The 17774-nt window shown below is 44.8% G+C and overlaps 1 protein-coding gene across 3 annotated transcripts in view; it reads right to left on the bottom strand.

Moving 5' to 3' along the window:
- The window catches only part of PTCHD4 (patched domain containing 4), a 135607-nt gene extending 129190 nt beyond the window's left edge, over window positions 1-6417 (bottom strand). For 2 of the 3 annotated variants that reach the window (XM_075410962.1, XM_075410952.1), the window contains exon 1: window positions 5953-6417. In XM_075410962.1, the coding sequence (XP_075267077.1) occupies window positions 5953-6378 (426 nt within the window). In that variant the 5' untranslated portion in view covers window positions 6379-6417. Of the gene's footprint in view, window positions 1-5778 lie in introns of all 3 variants that reach the window. The other variant, XM_009937826.2, reaches the window with a different exon arrangement.
- Window positions 6418-17774: the final 11357 nt, after the last annotated feature.

Here is a 17774-nt window from a genome sequence, read left to right as displayed (position 1 = left end):
AGCCAACGAATCTGCTGCCTGGAGCCCTGGTAGGGTAAAGGTGGAATTTGCCCTAGAGACTGATAAAGTTAAGTTCAGAACTGAAGAACAGCAATGCTGAAGAGCACCCTAAACACCATCCTTGTTTTGTTGCCTTTCTGCTGTTTGCTTGTGTTGGGACAGCTTGTCCTGGTACAGGTTAACCTGGTTTCACATCTCTGGTGCATTCAGGTTCATAGTCTGGCCTTCCTTTTAGGCAAGAGCATTGTCTTAGCATCCAGTCTAGAAGAGCTAAGAAAGAGACTGTTCGTAATGTACTAAGCAGAGGAAGGAGTGGAGAATTTTCCTAAAATGCAAGGAAACGCTTCACTTCTTGCCCACGTGGAGCAGGCAGGCTGTCTAATCATGTCCTCAAGAGCTGAAAGCTGTACGGACATCTCCCAGTAAGGGCACAGCTAACACACTGCAGACACCAGCTCTGCCAGCCCTTCCAGATAAGGTGGGAGATGAACCCTTCCTAGTCCTGCTGGACATTACGGAAACACAGTTGGAAGAACAAGACAGTCTTTTTTTTTTCCTCCAAACAAGTTTTCCCTATCTGTGAGCCAGAAGAGGCTACTTGCCTTCAATAATTATCAGCTTGCGCTCATGCTACTGAGCAGCTACGCTGAGCTCAGCCTTTCCAATCCTGTCTTGATCTGAGAGGCTGAGATGAAAACCATCTGCAGCCTCCAGCCTTCCTCTTCCAGTCCTCTCCGTGCTCATGTTTTGTTATTTTGCTTTGACTTAGCAGCTTTTACCCGCCACAGGGCGCTTCACAGGATTCTGAGCCACAGGCTTGGATTGGACAGGTGATATTGCAAATTTGTACAGGGCCACACTGTCTCTGAGGAAGCATCTGGTCCTTGGAGTTAGGGTGATCTTATACTTGAACCAACTTGCTGAAGGAATAAACAGTTTGTGGATATTATTGATACACAGATGCCTAGTCTGGTGCAGGTGGGCTCTGGTCTAATATTCTCTCTGCTGCATGGAGGTGGTCGGTGTCTTGGGGTCGTGTAAGAAGGAATTAATCTTAGAGCAGTGGGAAAGACTCCACAAATGCAAACGGAGCAAGGCTTGTTTAAAAGTACATTGTCAAAGTGAGCAAAATCGAGAATCTGGCCAGTGGCAAGCCTGCAATTACAGGTTTCAAGATGTTAAGTGAATGCAAGTAACTTTTCTATTTAGCAATAAAGGATTCAATATCCGGCTGATGTTCTTCTCGCAAATGTGGTAATAAAGATGTCCATTTTATTGGCTGCTGTTTAGCCTAGTGTTCATAAATGACTGATACTTAATTAATTGAAGGCAGTATTACAAAAACCAATCTGCTTACAAAGGCTCCTTTTAACCAGCAGTTGTCATATTTGTTCTGATCTCAGAGAGATAAGTTCTAAGTTATTATGTTTTCTCAGACAAACCAACAAATACACATGAAAAGAAACAGTAAAGGTGAAATACCTGAAAAAATGCTTTCATGCTTTTTTAATTCCCCCCCCCCCCCCGCAGGTAAGGACTGTGTTCAGAAATCATTCTCATTTTTTGTAGTGATTTTTTTTTTTATTATATTTTCCAGAAAAGGACAGCAAATTTGCTGGGTTTATTGGCAAATCAGGGTCACAAACCAATCTCCTTCCTCATGTCTGATAGTACACAAGAAGCTATCTTCATGTAATCAATAATTCTGTCTATACCAATAAATAAAATGCGCCTCAGATCATACTCTGGCCCTGGGGGCAGATCATAGTCTGGCCCTGGGGGCAGAGACACAGCATACTGAAGCAGATACATCATTATTCCTGGAATGGAATAGGTCTACCAACCAGGAACGGACCCTTTCCCATGCTAACTCCCAAGCCATGCCCAGGCAATGTCCTGTCTTAACTGACAAAAATGATGCCAGGATTTGTTAAAACTTGCACTTTAACAGTTTGATGTCTGAGGGTCAGTGCTCAGTGTAGACAGTCTATGTGGTTAGGGCACAATCCAGACCCCAAGCACAGCAACATTAGGTTGTCCTGGGCTGGAGAAAGCATGAGTAATCTTGCTCCAGGACATATCTCAAAAATCTTCATCAAGACTTCATACACCCAGCTTTGTTTTCCCGTTCCACCACGGTCTATCTGCATGACCTTGGGCAAGTCACTCTTCTGGCTGGGCTGCAGACTGCAGCGTAGTGTAGCAACAACTGTGAACGGGCTAGAGAGTGTCCCCAAAGCAGTGGGAGCAGGCATTTTCATACAGCCTGGTTCACCTGGCCTTTCAGAAGAGTAAACGAGCCTACAATGACCCCTAGGTTGCCAGAATAGATTTTAAACCCATCTCAGACATCTGAAACCACACTGCAGTCTGCAGTCTGGACGCAAGTGCCATCTCTCTGCTCCTTCTCTGGTGAGCGGAGAGACCAGGACTTCCCAGCTTAAAGAGGGGCACTGAAGGTAGATGCATGCAAGGCTACAAGCTCTTCCAACACTACAGCAAGTAACAATTAAACAATCATTACCCTTCACAAACAGATTTTCTTAGGAAAAGTCAAGTATTTTCATTAGATTTTGCAGCCCAATAACAGCTGTTTCAAAACCAGAGCAGTTTGCTGCAACTTGCTCATACAGCCCCCACAAAGTTCCTGTGAAAGACTTGGGAAAAGCTGACACACAGCCAGCCTTCAGCCAACTTCACCTGAGAGAATCAAACCAATTTGGGCTCCAGCAGGAGATAAGAAGAGGGACAAAGTGAGAGCTGCTCACAAGGCTTGAAGGAAAGAATACAGTACAAGAAGTTTTTGCGGCTCCCAGATGGAGCAGGAGAGAGGTTGGAACAGCTCAACATTGTCTTTGTGGTTCGCAAACCAGTACATGTTGACACTTGACCCATGCCAGCTGCAGACTAAACACATCTGGGACACCTTCGCGCTTTGTAAAGCCACCATACTGTTCTTAGAAGACTTCTATTCAATCTGAGGTCATTATTAAAAGAACAAGACAGAGAAAAATCTACCAGTACAAACGAAGCAATGTGTCCTTTGAAGAAGTGAGGAAATCTAGACGATCCTCTTGGGTCCTTAAGGTGCAGGAAAATTTAGCTGAGAAATCTCCCAAGGACATGGACCGGTGAGTGTGACAAATACTGGTTCACACTGATCAAGGGCAGCCAGATTTGACTCTCTTTTTGCATTCGCACGAGGTCTAGCCACAAGCACTCCTTCATGTCACAACTCAAGTCAAAAGAAATAACAAACCTCGTAGCTACAGCCACAGGGGTTGTTCTGTTTGCTGAACATCCAGAGATTGATCTACCCCAGTGGGTGCAGCATCTGAGGTATTCCTGATTAAACACGTCTAGACACCCCAAAACAAGAAACACAGGCCTGGGTTTCTACAGCTTTTGCTCACATGCGCGGAGAGAGGGAGGTCAGTAAATAGCTTGGGAGCCCAGATTTAATCAATATTTTGGCCATGGCTTGAAGGAGAGCAAGAGATAAGCCCACAGCTTCCTAATCCTGTAGCTAGGCAGAAGGGACTGCAGAGATGGCAGAGAGGGTGCTCACCTGGTGAATTAGTCTATACAAAGTAGTAATGTCCCAGCAGCTGAGCCAAAGAGAGCAGAGGAGGAGAGTCTCTGAGGACACGCCAAAGCTGAAGGCCAGTCCAGGTTCAGGGCTGTCTACAGTACCACAACAGACTCCTTATAGTACCAGAAAGAGAAAAACCATGGCAAAGTGTGTTTCTCTTTCTCAATAACACCAGGGACTCTCCCTATCCACAGAAATTGGTTGTAATCGTTAGTTCTGCTCAAAAGTGCAGTCACAGATTTTGGCAGCTTTACTTCCCTTCACTGAGAATTGGGTACAAAGCTGCCTGCTCTGTCCAGCTTTAAACCTGGGTACTTAAGGGCATTTATTCCTTCATCCAGAAGATGATACACAACAACTGTTTGAGGGATTGGAGGTGCTGGGCTGGTATTCAGCAGTGCTTAGAGTCAGACATCTACACTTTGGGAAAACCTTTCTCTGTGTGAATTATCTACTGATCACTTATTCCAACAAATCTCTAATCCAGACCAGGTTATTTTTACCTTTGCTTTCATCTTTAAACAAGGAGGAGCTGTAGGCACTCTCCTAGTAAAAAAACACACTGCAGGTGACCCCATCCTAGTTTTGCCAAGCTCAGTTAGGGTTTCTCTATGCAAGAAAATTAATCTGGATTGAGAGAGTAGAATGACTATTTCTGTATAAGACTGCTTTATAATTATGTTAGTCCAGTTTATCAGTGTTCCCCACTGAACTAGCTTAATCTTGACTTCAACAATAAGCATACTGGAAAGAAAGCACTTTAATTCAGCAATAGCAGAATTGTCTTCACAGCGAACTAAAAGACCAAATTGTTCAGGGATATGTAATCCAGAATAACTTGTGTTTCTGAGCACTTCTTCCATTCAGGACTTTCCAGCAGCAGCAAGGACACCTTTTCATTTCCATACACTCAACTCAAACAGCCACAACTCTGCACAAAGCAATTGCTGTAACATTTAGAGCAATGGGACCAAATCTGAACCGTCCCACCTGGCCCTTTTACTAAAGCAATAAGACCAATAAAATCAATTTATGTCTCTGCTTCAGTTTTTGGAGCGGGGACTGACTTTACTTTTTTCCTGGTAAACGAACAGTAAGAAACAAATGGTAACTTCAGGATCTGGCCGGTACTTGCAAGAGCACTACCTCCCTCATCCCTGACAATCTCTTTGAAAAAGGGTGACAGGTAACCCCAAAGAGCATGTCTGGTTTACAACAAGGACCAACCTTCTTCCCTATGACCAGAGCCACGAGTAACTGGTGTGCTAGGGAGTTTATTACACTCTACTAAACAAATCCTGCCTCTGGTGCAACCCTTAGTGGAGCATGCAGATATACTGTGATTCACAGAAACTTCTCTCAGCAGCCACCTGCAAACTTTGCACCTTATTTGCTCATAGCAGGTTAGTCCTGGTGAACTGGATTGCTCCAGATGAGAAGGAAAGCAAATGGGTACTGGTGTGATAGGGGAATATTCCTGAGCTCATTTGTGCCAAATTATTTATTCTTTTAATTGGAAGGACTGAAACTTCTTTCACCTTTTACCTTGTTTCGCCTTTGCTGGAAGCCTCTAGCTGATGGGATCTGTCCCAAAACTCCATCCCATCCATCAACAACAGAGTTAATTATTTTCACACCGAGAGAAAAAATTCCACCTCCCTTCTGCTTCTTGGCATGCAGGTAAAGAAAAAGAAGGCAGGACACCTGAAATCGCTCCTGGTCCAAGCCTCCTGCTCCTCCTATGGCACTTGCGGAGGCAGGGAGATAGGGGAGCTTGTTGTGCATTTGAGGAAAGCCTTATCTGGTCATATTAAACATAAAAAATCCCACCACGACAGTGGGACTGGTAAAGGTGACAGTGAAATCCCAGCTCTCAACCCCCCACCGACCTCCTGTCCCTTCTCCCCGATGTATTAACCCCTCAAGGCATTGCAAAGTCTCCCGGTCCCGAGGCTGTTCTCCACTCCCTGCTTCTCCTGGTTCGTTAGCGTACAGTCCCCCCACCCTCCCTCCTAGTACAGAACAATAGCAAGGCACCGGTTTCAGCTGCTTCCCGAGGAAAGCCCAGATCACACACATTTAGATATATATATAGAGAGAGATATGATTATATTTCTTTTTGCTGTTTAGGACAAGAAATGAAGTGCTGCCTCTTTAATTGGCAAAAGCATGCAGTAAGAGCATACCTTTAATTTAGTGTTGGGATAGCTCACTTGCACCCTGGCTGTTGTCTTATTGGAGAGGGCAGCCTGCCTCAGATCCTCTAGCACTGAAATAATATCATCCAGCACGCATTTCTTATCCTGATTTCTCAACACACACAGATGGGAAAAAGTATAATTATAGCCTTTGTAGTTCACCTTCATTTCCAGCACGGCTCGGTGGATCTGCAGGATCACATCAGCCTGATGCAAAATATTGCCTCCGGGTTTGGAGAGGAGAATCACCCTGCCATACCTCCCCGGGGTGTGCAAGTCCGAATACAGCTGGCTTTTGGATTGATCGAGGGAGAAAAGGCTGCTGGCTAAGCTCCTCTCGATCTTGGCCAGGCTGTGGCTGGGGGCTACCAGGCTCTCCAGGTCAGTGTCAGGCTGGAAGCGGTTGAGCAGGCTGAAGCCGAAGATGATGGTCAGGACTGCGGGCACAGTGAGGAAAAACACCGGATGCCTGCTCACGAATAAGCCCAGCTTGTAGAAAAACGACTGGAGCCCTCTGTGTATCACCTGCCGCAGCATCCTCCACCAGATCCAGCCTGCAGATGCTCCTGGCCGTCTTAGAAAGCACATGTGACATGTGTAGCTCCTTACCCCTTCCTGTCAGTTTCCCTTTCTCTCTCTCCCTCTCTCTCTACTACTCCTTTAAAAGACTGCAGCAAGTTGCAGCAAGACAGCCAAATATTGATCAATGGGGAGTGTGTGTGTGCGTGTGTGTGTGCCGGGGGTGGAAGGGACCGGGCAGAGGAGGGAGGAGGAGGGGGGGTCCTTGCTTGCTTTTTTTTTTCCCTTCTCTTTCTCTTTTTTTATTTCCCCCCTCTCTCCTCCCTCCTGCCCCCCCCAGCCAACGAGCATCGTGTGTGTGTGTGTGTGTGTGTCCCAGGGTGGGTGCCCCCCTTTCCCGGCGAGGCTCGGGCGTTGCGCCGGGAGCGCTGCCGGCTCTGCAGTGCCCGCTCCGCGCAGCCCCGCTTTCCTCCCGCACACACACACCGCACACACAGAGAAATGTGCCGGGGAGGGAGGATGATGCTGCATTTTAACGTCCCCAGACCCCACCGTGCCCCCCCCCGCCCCCTGCCGTACCCGCGGGGCCGTCCCCGGGATCCCCCCCCCCGCCCCAGCTCCCCGCCGGCTGCCGGGAAAGGGAGAGCTTTGCCCGGAGACTTTGCGAAGCACTTTCCCACAGCAGCAGCAGCAGCCCCGCTCCGCTCTCAGTCCGCCCGGTCCCAAACCCACCCCCACCCCCCGACGCTGGGGCCCTTGGGGGGTGTGAGTGTGGGGGACACACACACGCGCGTCACTCCAGGCAAAGCTCCCAGCCCAAATTGCCGCTTCTCCCCCCTTTCCCCCATCCGCAGCCCGAGGTCGCCCGGGAGGACCTGCCCCGTGCTCCTACCCAGGGGAAAGTGACTCGGGGAAGGGCTTGGGGCAAGGGGGGGGGGAGGGCAGGGAGCTGCTCCCTTCTGCTGCGCGACAGACAGCCCCACTCCCCCCCCCTCCCCGGTCAGCAGCTCCCCGAGCAGCGACCCAAGAGGGGTAGGACGGGGCTCCTGACACCCTCCAGCTGAAAAAGCGGGTTTTTTTCCGAGCAAAGACACCAGCAGACCATTACATAAGAGGAGAAAAATTCTGCAGCTCCCCGGACCAAAGGAGAACAGCAGAGAAATGCATGCGTTTGCAGCAGGAGAGCTGCCTTCCGACTCTCCGGGCAGCAAGCTCTGCTCCTCCAGGAGCTTCAGCCAGGACGGCTTGGGACGGCAGGTCCAGCCCCAGCAGACCTGACAGCCCCTTCCAGGCAAGGCAGGAGCAAAGGCAGGCTTGCTTTGCAGGAGCTTTATACTTAACTTACAAGTTCAAATAGCAGAAATGTAATTAAAAACCAAAAACCAAAAAATGCTCGGTGTCTCCCCCTCCACCAAACTCCTGCTGTATTTTAGATAGTTTTGTCAAGCAGAAATTGAATTATTTTGGGACGGGACCAAGGATGTTTTGCAAAGCCTGAGAGAGCGAGGTTCTTCCGTGACAAACCCTTGCTGAAACAGAAGGAGGGAGAGTGGAAACTGTGAGGCACGAGACTCAGTTAGCAGACTCTGCCCAATCCAGGACTAGATGAACAGCGGGCTGTGCTCAGCTTGAAGTAATTATCAGTGTTGGAAAAAGCCAGCATATTTGGTAAGCCCTTTCATGGTGACACTCCCCACACACTCACACTTCTACGTGGATGAACAGGACACGGAAAGACGGAGCCCATCTTTGAGGGATTTGCAGAGCCTGTGTTAGGTCGCAGAGGCAGTGATTCAGGTTGGGAGCCTGAGGTCCTGCAGAAGTGTGGAAGCACGAAATCCTTCCAAGGGATGCAACAGAGACGCTAGGAGCATCGGATTGGAAACCTACCTGACTGAAATCAGTGGCTAAGACTCACAACTGGCTTAGTTTTTAGATATTTGAATGAGTGCTGCAAGCACATCAAGCCTTTCAAGTTCAGGCTGGTTTTATTTAGTGGCCTAGGTACTGCTGATCTGGAGGCACTTGCAAGTGCGGGCTGGAGTTCTTACTGGCAGCAAGACAGAGAGGTCAAAGGTGGGAAATTCTGTAGAAAAGACCCTATCCTCCTCATATTTTCTCATGTTAAAGCATTACCCATGACGGAAATCTGCCTTAGCAACCCCGGGAAATGCTAAGCTCTGCTGGTACAAATCACAGCTCTTTGTCTATTTTATGATGCACTTATGCCGATGGTTGAGTGCTCCCAGTGAATAAAGTCTAAATGCAAAGGCTTTATTGAACCTTTGTACTTACACACACAAGTGAGACCTTGAGTGGGAAGTCAGAACCTGATTCCTCATTTCTACACTTGAGTATGTCACCATACCTAAGCTATGGGTGCTACTGGCAGAGTTACCTTAGCACCGTGGGCTTTGCCTGGAGCCGTTGGGTTGTTGGTACTCATTCCTTCTGTGGCTTATATGGTGTCGGTACCTAGCCTGGCAGGGAGAAAGCTGCAATCATTTCTCTTGGTTCCCATGGCCTTGCCCAGTAAGCCCTCCACAGAGCTAATTGTTGCTCCGGAGGTTGGCCAGGTCTTCCTGTCAGTCACAGGAACAGTTCAGAACAGGTACAAGCAGTCTGGACCACCCCAGGAGGATCAGGTCCCTCTAGTGTCTAAATCAGATATGACAAAGGATGTTTTTTTCTGCAGTTTCTCCGGGTCTTGGACAACTTCTGTCTGCTAGGATGCTTCAGCGGAGCATTCAGACACGGCGTTGCTGAAGCACAGACCGTGGATAGAGAGGGCAAAGAAATATGTGTAATGAAAGGTGGGACTGAGAACACACTGCTTCATTTCTGAGCAGGAAAATAAAGCAATATGGTCAAAGGGGTACAAAATAATAAAGTGTGTTCTGGCATCAGTGCCCCTGCAGGCAACGTGGATCATAAAAGTGACCAGTGCATTACCTTGGTCACGTAAAATGGCAAAATCCATGGAGGATGTAAAAAGTCAGTTTGACGTACGTCTCAGGAACAAGCAGGTCATCAGCACCTTTTCTGAGAACAATGTTGGGATATGCTGATATTTATATCCTCCCTGGTGTCACCCAATGAATCCTCTTTAAAGGGGAGTAACCAGCATGTCAGGGGTGTTAGCTGGGGGAATCGAACGATGGCTCACATTCTGGAGCCCTGAGAGATAACAAACCACAGAGAGATTCGAAACACGGCAATATTTGAAACAAGATTCAATTTGGTAAAAATGCAGCTGTATCCAGGGAAAATAATTGGAGCTGCCTACTCCCAGAAAGGAGACAACTTTAGGAACAAATGATTCGGCACAAAAAACTCTGGGATTACAGCACAAGGCAAGGCAGACGTGGTTTTGGAAAAAACATCGCATAGCAGAAAGACAAGGCAAGACAAATTTACTTGCAGAGATATCCTAAAGCGGGGGGGGGAAGAGTCCCTCTGTGTTACTCTGATGGGGCTGCACTGGGGGACTGGGTTCAGCTCTGAGCACTACTGAGACACAGTAAACCTGTCAACACTTTAAATAAGAATTATCATTGGGCTCAGGAGGTTGGTGTAGGTGCACTGATTGCGTGCTGAAAAAGGCAGAGTTGGATGCCCAAGAGCCAGATTGCCATATGTTGATTCACAAGCAAGTAAAGCTACAAACGGCCCTATTGACATAGTGATTTTAAGTTGTTATGGTTTAATGGCTGGGTGGATATAGTAAAAATTAATGGTACAAAAAGACATTAAATAGTGAAAAAACAGACGAACAATTTAGAGTAGCCACAAAGGCTGTATATGTAAGAGTAAATAAAACAGACTTCAGACCAACTAGCAGTTCATGTTTGTATACTCATATGATTTTCTACCTCAAACCGGGACAGAAAAACTCTAGTGTGATAGTGAATTTAGATTTAGAAATGTGGATTTTAAGAGAAAATCACTTCTTGGCAATTCTCAGTTAAGTTCTGAACTTCCTTGAACTCCAGGGCCAGCACTGGAGCCAGGCAGGGAGGGGAGGGGTGGAAAGGGAGAGACAGGGGGGTCTGTGCATAGTAGTGGGGGATGAAGGCACTGGAGAAAGGATGAAGAGCTGGCGTGACCCTTCAGGGGAAAAAAACCAAACTGTGGTTACTGTGGTTGAATTAGCTGTTTTGTCTTTGTGCTTTGTGGTGGTTTTGGAAATAGTTGAGAAAACCCTGTCAGCTGCAGAAATGGAGGATATGGAACACCGAGGTGCCTCGTGCCTCTTGGGGAGGATGTCAGGCCCTGTAGGACCAGATAACTTGGTCCAGAGACTCTGGAGATTTCAAACAGAAACACCTGAGACTGATGGAAAGCGTGGACAGTCAGGCTGCTGGTAAAGACACAGGAGGCTGTAGTGGTAACAACAAAAGGAGTAGATGCTAAGGAGTCTGCGAAAATCTTGCATGGGAAGAAGCAAGTATCAAATACTTCATGTATTGACATATTATCAGATGTTCTGCTTTATTGTAAATGCTTTAACCCCAGTTGGGTGTTATTTCCTTAAGTAGCTACAGGGCAGTTGGTGAAGTTGCTAAAACGCTACTCAGGTAAGTACAGACTGCCAAGCCAGGGTTATCAAAGGGTTAACATTTGTTGGATAAAATTGGTCAATACTTTCACACATGGAAAACAGATTATGAAAATGATTGGGAATAAACACACTGTTTTATTCTACATTTACAAGATTGTTCTGTTTTTCCTAAAATGGGCAAGTTCTTTTAGTTTTGAAAACCAAAAAGTGTCAATTCAAAGATCAAGCTTTTGCCAACAGGTTTAAAATACATTTTTCTTCTGCTGAATTCTCCAAATCTTTTTAAATTTCAGTTTTTCACCATAAATTGGAAGCCTTCTTGGAACTTTCTTAGAAATAAATAAGCCAGTTTTGCTCCTCTTTAGGATTTTTGTTGTTGTTGCAAAAATATACTTGCCATTTTCTAAGCATCTGTACCTATTTCACACTGTTACCTGAGGCTCCAGTGTTAGTAAGGAGCTGTGAGATCTGTGACAAGTAAGAACACAGTAATGTCCATAATGTTAATGTATTATATTTCATGAGAAGGCTGAAAAATTAAAATGCTGAAAGAAGACAGCTTGCAAAGATAGCTGGGAGCAGCAGGCAGTTAAGGAATATGGTTTGTGTGGGTGGGGAGGTTAAGTTGTGGTTTTATTTTCTTTTGTGAGAGAAAAAATACTGATTCAGCTGGAGAAAATGGAAATGACTGAGGAAGATACCTCAGATGAGTGAAAAACAAATACAGTCCCACATGTGTTTCTCCTAATCGCTTCTGCAAAAATTAAAACCCATCTTTTCAGCTCTTCTTACTGTTCTTCCTACTATCGTAAACGGCTAACTATGAATATTCATTTCTTCCATCACCATATGTCTTTATTTTCATGTCCCTGCCTATTTGGAAAAATACTTTGAGAACAAAGGGGTCTGCTACAACCCATCTCTAGATGGAGATCTGAGGAACCATAAATTATACCTGCTATCGGTGTCCGCCTTAGACGCTACATAGAGAGACTATATCTATCCTGTTTGCTTTCAAGCTGAAGAGTGAAGTTACTGCAATGTATTTTTAATACTATAGATCCAAAGGAAGCTGGAAAAAATAATCTGATGCACAGGAATGCAAGTAAGAATATAGATGGTATCAATCCTTGATCTGACACTATCTTGGATACATGTCTTGCATTATTTCACCTCCTCACTGAGACTGGGGGTTAGGGTTGTTATTTAGACCAAATCAGAGGCTCATGCCATATGGCCATGTTATTTTCTGTTTACAAAGGTAGGTTTGGAATGGAAAGGCAATGCCATAGGTCTTGTAGAAGAGACCACCTTCATGAAACATCCTCCTAGAAGCTTTCTGCTTCTCCTTTATTGCAGGCTACATCTGCTAATTTTGTCAGCCTTAGTTTGCCTTTTTGGAGATGGCCTGAGATGGCCTTTGCTGGAAGTCCTGTGAGGACAGGGCTGAATGCAACAAGCAAAGCTGGTACAGAAGCTGACAGGAAGGAGCAAAGTGCAGTGAACTTCAGGACTTTATTTCTTTAGACTGACATGAAATCAAGAGATATGCAATAAATCTCACCTAGTGGTGGTGTTGGCTGTTTAATGACGTGAAGGGCATGGTAGTTTCAATAAGAGATAAAAGGGAGGATGAAATCTAAGGAATTTATTAGCTAGGAAAAGAGTCTTAAGATAAACTGCTTTATTATTCCTACAAGCTGCATTCCATTAAGATATTTAAAACAGGGGACCAGCAGAATATGCGAATACCAAACCTACATGATCATGAGTCCACGCAAAATGCCTCAGCCCAGTTTCTTTCTTTCTTTCTTTTAGAGTAATACAGAATTAAAAGAAAAAAAAACCACAAACAAAATGCCTCAAACCAAATCAAAACCAAATAAATCCAAAAACATGGGACTGAGAGAAGCTGCTGGAGTGTGAAGCATTTGAACGCTGCCTGGAGGGGGTCTGGTCCTGTTCCTGCCTCTGCCACATTGTTCCTATGGGATGTTACTCCCATGGCTAAGATCTGGTGGGGCAGTAAGTCTCCTGTCCACTCAGACTACCAGGTCTACCCACTGAACATTCCCAGCCACAGTTATGATGGGTGTTGAGCTGTGGATATGACTACCCCGGTAAACTAAGCAGTGCCAGCACCCATTTTCTAGTCCTGGGGTCAGCTGGCACAGCCTGGCTGTGTCTATAGCATTAAAGTATCTCAGTCTCTGGAACAGGGTAGCTGCATCCAAACTGACAGCTCAGAACGGTCCCTAGCTGGTGGTGGATCCTGACCCACACACAGGATTTTGTTGGGAAAGTGCTGGTTGATTTGGGCCAAAATCATTCCATGCACCATTCTAAAAACTGAATAATATAGATGATTGCATGCCAGTGCTTAGGAATGTTCCCTGGCACCATTCAGTCTACTGACAGAGGTAGTTACAGGATGAGATTTGCCTAAGCAAATATAGATGCCTCCATCTGAGACAGTTGTCTGGGTCTACCCCGAACAATGTACAGTCAATGAAAAGAAACATTTGGGAGTAATTTATCTCATCATATGAGTTCTACTTATCACTAAGTGGATATCTAATAGCAGTCACGTGGATTGTACCATGAAAGCTGTATTAGATAACACTGACTAGAAGAGTAGTCCAGAAAGACTAGGTTGCTACATTATGAACAACGTACACCAATACAGACAACCCAGAGCAATTATACTCCAAAGGTAGTTATCGTAGACAGTGCTAGAAGCAAAACTGGGCAAGACTCTCTGGTAGAACAAAGATTCAGTCTTAAACTCACAAGCAATCCCTGAACCATCTTTTCCTATATTTTATTAAACTTCAGTCTTCCTATGCTTCCTTGGGTTTTATCTTCTGGCTGATTCACAAGATGTGACTAAGTCTGTTTATATCTGAATATACAGGGGCCTGATTCTGTTTGCAGGTCCCTTGGAAGCAGTGTAAGAGCAATCGTAACAATTTGTATTTATACACTTCCTTTCACCCAATAGCCTCAGAGTGCTTTATAAATACTGATTGATTATGTTTCACATTACTCCTGTGGGATGGCTATAAAATAGAAAGATAGAAGAGTGGATTATGAATGGCTAGAACTGAGAGATAGGCAAAGAGAAAAGAAAAGCATACCATTAGAAAAAGGAAGGACCATTACTTCTCCATAAAACCAGGAACTCAGTGATTTTGTTCCCATTTACACCAGGTGGAAATTCAATTTTCATGTCCCAGATTCCTGGCAAAGCATGAATTTAATTCAGGACCTATCCTGGCCTTAATGAAAACCCTGGATGCTCTTGACTCTTTACACAGTATGTGCACCGTATAGAGTTAAGATGATTCTCATATGTGGTATCAGGTTTTTGTTGCACTGGACTAATGTAATGGACTTAATAGGAAGACAGGCTGCTTAGCCAATACCTGTGAGTGAACAAGACAGATTTCCCTACCACTAGAGACAATATAGATTCATATACTCCACTCTGGTGAGACTCTACTGGGAGTCCTGCGTCCAGCTCTGGAGCCCTCAGCACAGGACAGACATGAACCTATTGGAGCAGGGCCAGAGGAGGCCACAATAGTGATCCAAGGGCTGGAACCCCTCTCCTGTGAGGAAAGGCTGAGACAGTTCGAGTTGTTCAGCCTGGAGAATAGAAGGCTCCAGGGAGGCCTTATTGCAGCCTTCAAGTACCTGAACAGGGCTTATAAGAGAGCTGGAGAGGGACTTTTTACAAGGGCATAGAGTGACAGGACAAGGGGTGATGGCTTTAAGCTGAAGGAGTGTATATTTAGATTAGATATCAGTAAGAAATTCTTTACTATGAGGGCTGTGAGGCACTGGAACAAGTTGGATACCCCCTCCCTGGCAGTGTCCAAGGCCAGGCTGGATGGAACTCTGAGTAACCTGGTCTGGTGGAAAGTGTCCCTGCCCATGGCAGGGAGGTTGGAGCTAGATGATCTTTAAGGTCCCTTCCAACCCAAACCGTTCTACGATTCTATGATTCTATAATATAGGTCAAGTGGCTTCACAGGGAATGTGATGCAATTTATCTGACACAGCATAGATTTTCTCCCAAAAGAAAAGCTGAAATTCCCTGTGTGGTCAGTGGGGATAGGCAGGGCACTCTGGAAACCTCCAAGGAGAGATCTTGCCTGCCTAAATTTAATCACCCGAATTAGATATAGTGGATCTTCCTTTCGAGACATTCAAGGCATCTGTCACTACTACTTGCCTGGGCACCTGGGTACTTACTATGGGATTGCTCCAACAGGAGCCAAAAGCACTGATGTTGTTTAGAGGGTCAATCCTGGCAAATTGGATCCCTCCTAAGGAAAAGACATATTAGAAAAATCACACGCAAGTGTTGGGGTGGAAGTGAAAGGAAAAAAGTGTGTCCTTCAGCAAAGACTCACCTCGCTGCCCTATTTGCTAGCTGGCTCTCTGCAGAGGTTGCAGCCCCTGCCCAGACACACCGCTGTTCGTGTTGAGTGATTCACATGCTAAGCCCTGGGAATCCTCCTGCCCACTCCTCCTTGTCATTGGCTACATAACCTTGTCCGCGATCAACTCACTGAGTGATGCGTATTGCTGTGCACTGTTGCTCCAGTCCCTGCATTATTTAGCATGTTGACAGCCTTTGAGTAATCTGCAAACATTACCAGCAGTGATTGCAAACTGCCTTCCAGAAATATGGGATAGCAACACACCTAGAAACTGTCCATACAGAATCCTTCTAAGAGCGTCCTTTCTCCATCATGGTTTCCTATTGACAAACCCTTTTTGCAGGTTTGTGAATTAGCCTGTTCTTAATCTCCTTAACATGTGCCTTATTGATATTATGTGGAACTATTTATTTTTAATCAAAATGTTATGCAAAAAAAAATCAAACACCATATAGAAGTCTAAATAGAGTATACCTTTGTTGTTACCTTAATTAGACAGGCTTGGAAAACCATCAAAGATTTAAATTTCATTTGTTTTACAAGACATGTTTTCTGTAATATTTTGGTGACTAATATTAATTAATTATAATCAATATTACTTTATTAATTCTGTATAAATTTTGCCTTTTTTTCCTGTATCAGTGCTGTTATTGAAGTTACACTGGCTTTCCCAGAAGATCTTGTTCATTATTTGTTATTATTGACACACATCAGCAGGTTTTCCACCCTTTGGAACATCACCTGGATTCTGTTCTTTCGGAAAATGTTTTTCTAGAAACTCTTGGGGCATGAAAGTTGCCTCAGCCTGCAGATTTTCCTGTATTTTGATTCATAGCCTCTCTAGTTTTTCATGATTGTGTTGAGTAGCAGTGTCAAAAGCAGGGGGGTCATTTCAGACAATTTCTATGTGAGATGAGGAATACAGAGGAAAGGAGAGAGGCAGCAACTGCAGGAAAAACACTCCAGTCCCATATGAACCTTGTATTTTTGAAATATGAGAATGAGTACAGAGAGCTAGAATAGGGAGAGGACCGACAGGCAATTATGACTTGACATGAATTGCACCTATCCATTGAAAAATTAAAGGTCACTTCAGTCCCAGTCCACCTTGCTTCCCCTCCTCCTTCTTTTCCCTTTTGCATGTGCATTTAGTGGTTCTCTACAGCTGTCTACTTTAGCCAGCTGCTTTTGTCTTTGGTGGATCCTAGCCCTCACCAAAGACCTCAGGTTTTTAGGAGCTGTTGTATACGAGGACAGAGTCCTTCCTCTCAGCCTACATCCTCTGTTGCAAGAGTCTGATACTATTTGTGGCCCAGAGAAGGGAAATCTCTGGTGGTTTAGGTCATCCTATGAGGGAATGGACACTGCTGTAAGTCATACACATTAACATTTTCTTAGACTGGATCCTCTGGATCCTTCAGCAAGATGGGTATTTTAAAAACTGCTTTTCTCCCTTACTTTTTAGAAGCCTTAAGAAGTTTTAAATATTTGATAGAATTTTTTCTTCCACTTTCAGCAAGAGGGTCAACTGTAATCAATCAGGTGCCTAAAAGAGAGAATGGCAGATAAAAAGGAATAAAAATCAAAGTAGACCTAAAATAGAAGAGGTTGTAGAGAACACCTAGATGAATTTAAATTGGATTGTTAGTTTATTTATGGAGAAATAGCTTGGTGTTATTGTCAGGTGTCTGTGAACTCCTGGAAGTCATATAAGGTCCTGTATAATAGGAAATCGCAAATAAAGGGGACACTTTTAAAAAGGAAGGGGAGGCATAGAAGGGCAAAGGATACTGACCAGCCAGCCAACCATGCATAATGGAACAATAACTACCTGGAAGCTCAGAGGGAGCAATGAGCAGTTATGTGGAAAAAAAAATTGTGAATTCCTTCCAGAGCAGGCTTCAGGATAGGTAAGAAGCAGCAGCTAAATACTTGACTTTAGGAAGTCTGCTGATGTTGTTTCACATTATTTTCTCATGAACAAACAAGAGGGAGATGGTTCTGATAAAACTAAAGTATGGTGGGTGAAAAACTGGTTAGAAAATTAGTGCCTGAAAGTACTTATGATTGGTTCATCTTCCAAATAGGTGTCATGTGAGACATTTCTCAAGACTTTTTCTTTGGTCAGATATCGCCAGATATTTTGAGTTACGCTGATGATCAAATAGCGATCGTGAGTATTACCCTCGCAAATGTGATCAAATGGGGTGAGGGCTGATGGGACTGGAGAATGGAAGAGAAATCAGAACAGGGTAGAAGAAATGCATGCGATTCAACTAAACACACATTTGTACACTCAGATAATAATCACCTCAAGACAGGGCATGGAATGTCTGGATTAATAGCTATTTTTTAATAAAAGAAGGTTTTTCCTGAATCACAATCTGGATATGTTTCAGCAAAATCAGGCAGTGTCCAAAATAGCCAAACATCATATGGGATGTGTTTCTAAGACA

The sequence above is a fragment of the Opisthocomus hoazin genome, chromosome 2 (genome assembly GCF_030867145.1).
Source record: "Opisthocomus hoazin isolate bOpiHoa1 chromosome 2, bOpiHoa1.hap1, whole genome shotgun sequence".
Lineage (NCBI taxonomy): Eukaryota > Metazoa > Chordata > Aves > Opisthocomiformes > Opisthocomidae > Opisthocomus > Opisthocomus hoazin.
Note: the sequence above shows the minus strand (reverse complement) of the source record. Positions and strands in the feature narration are given on the sequence as shown.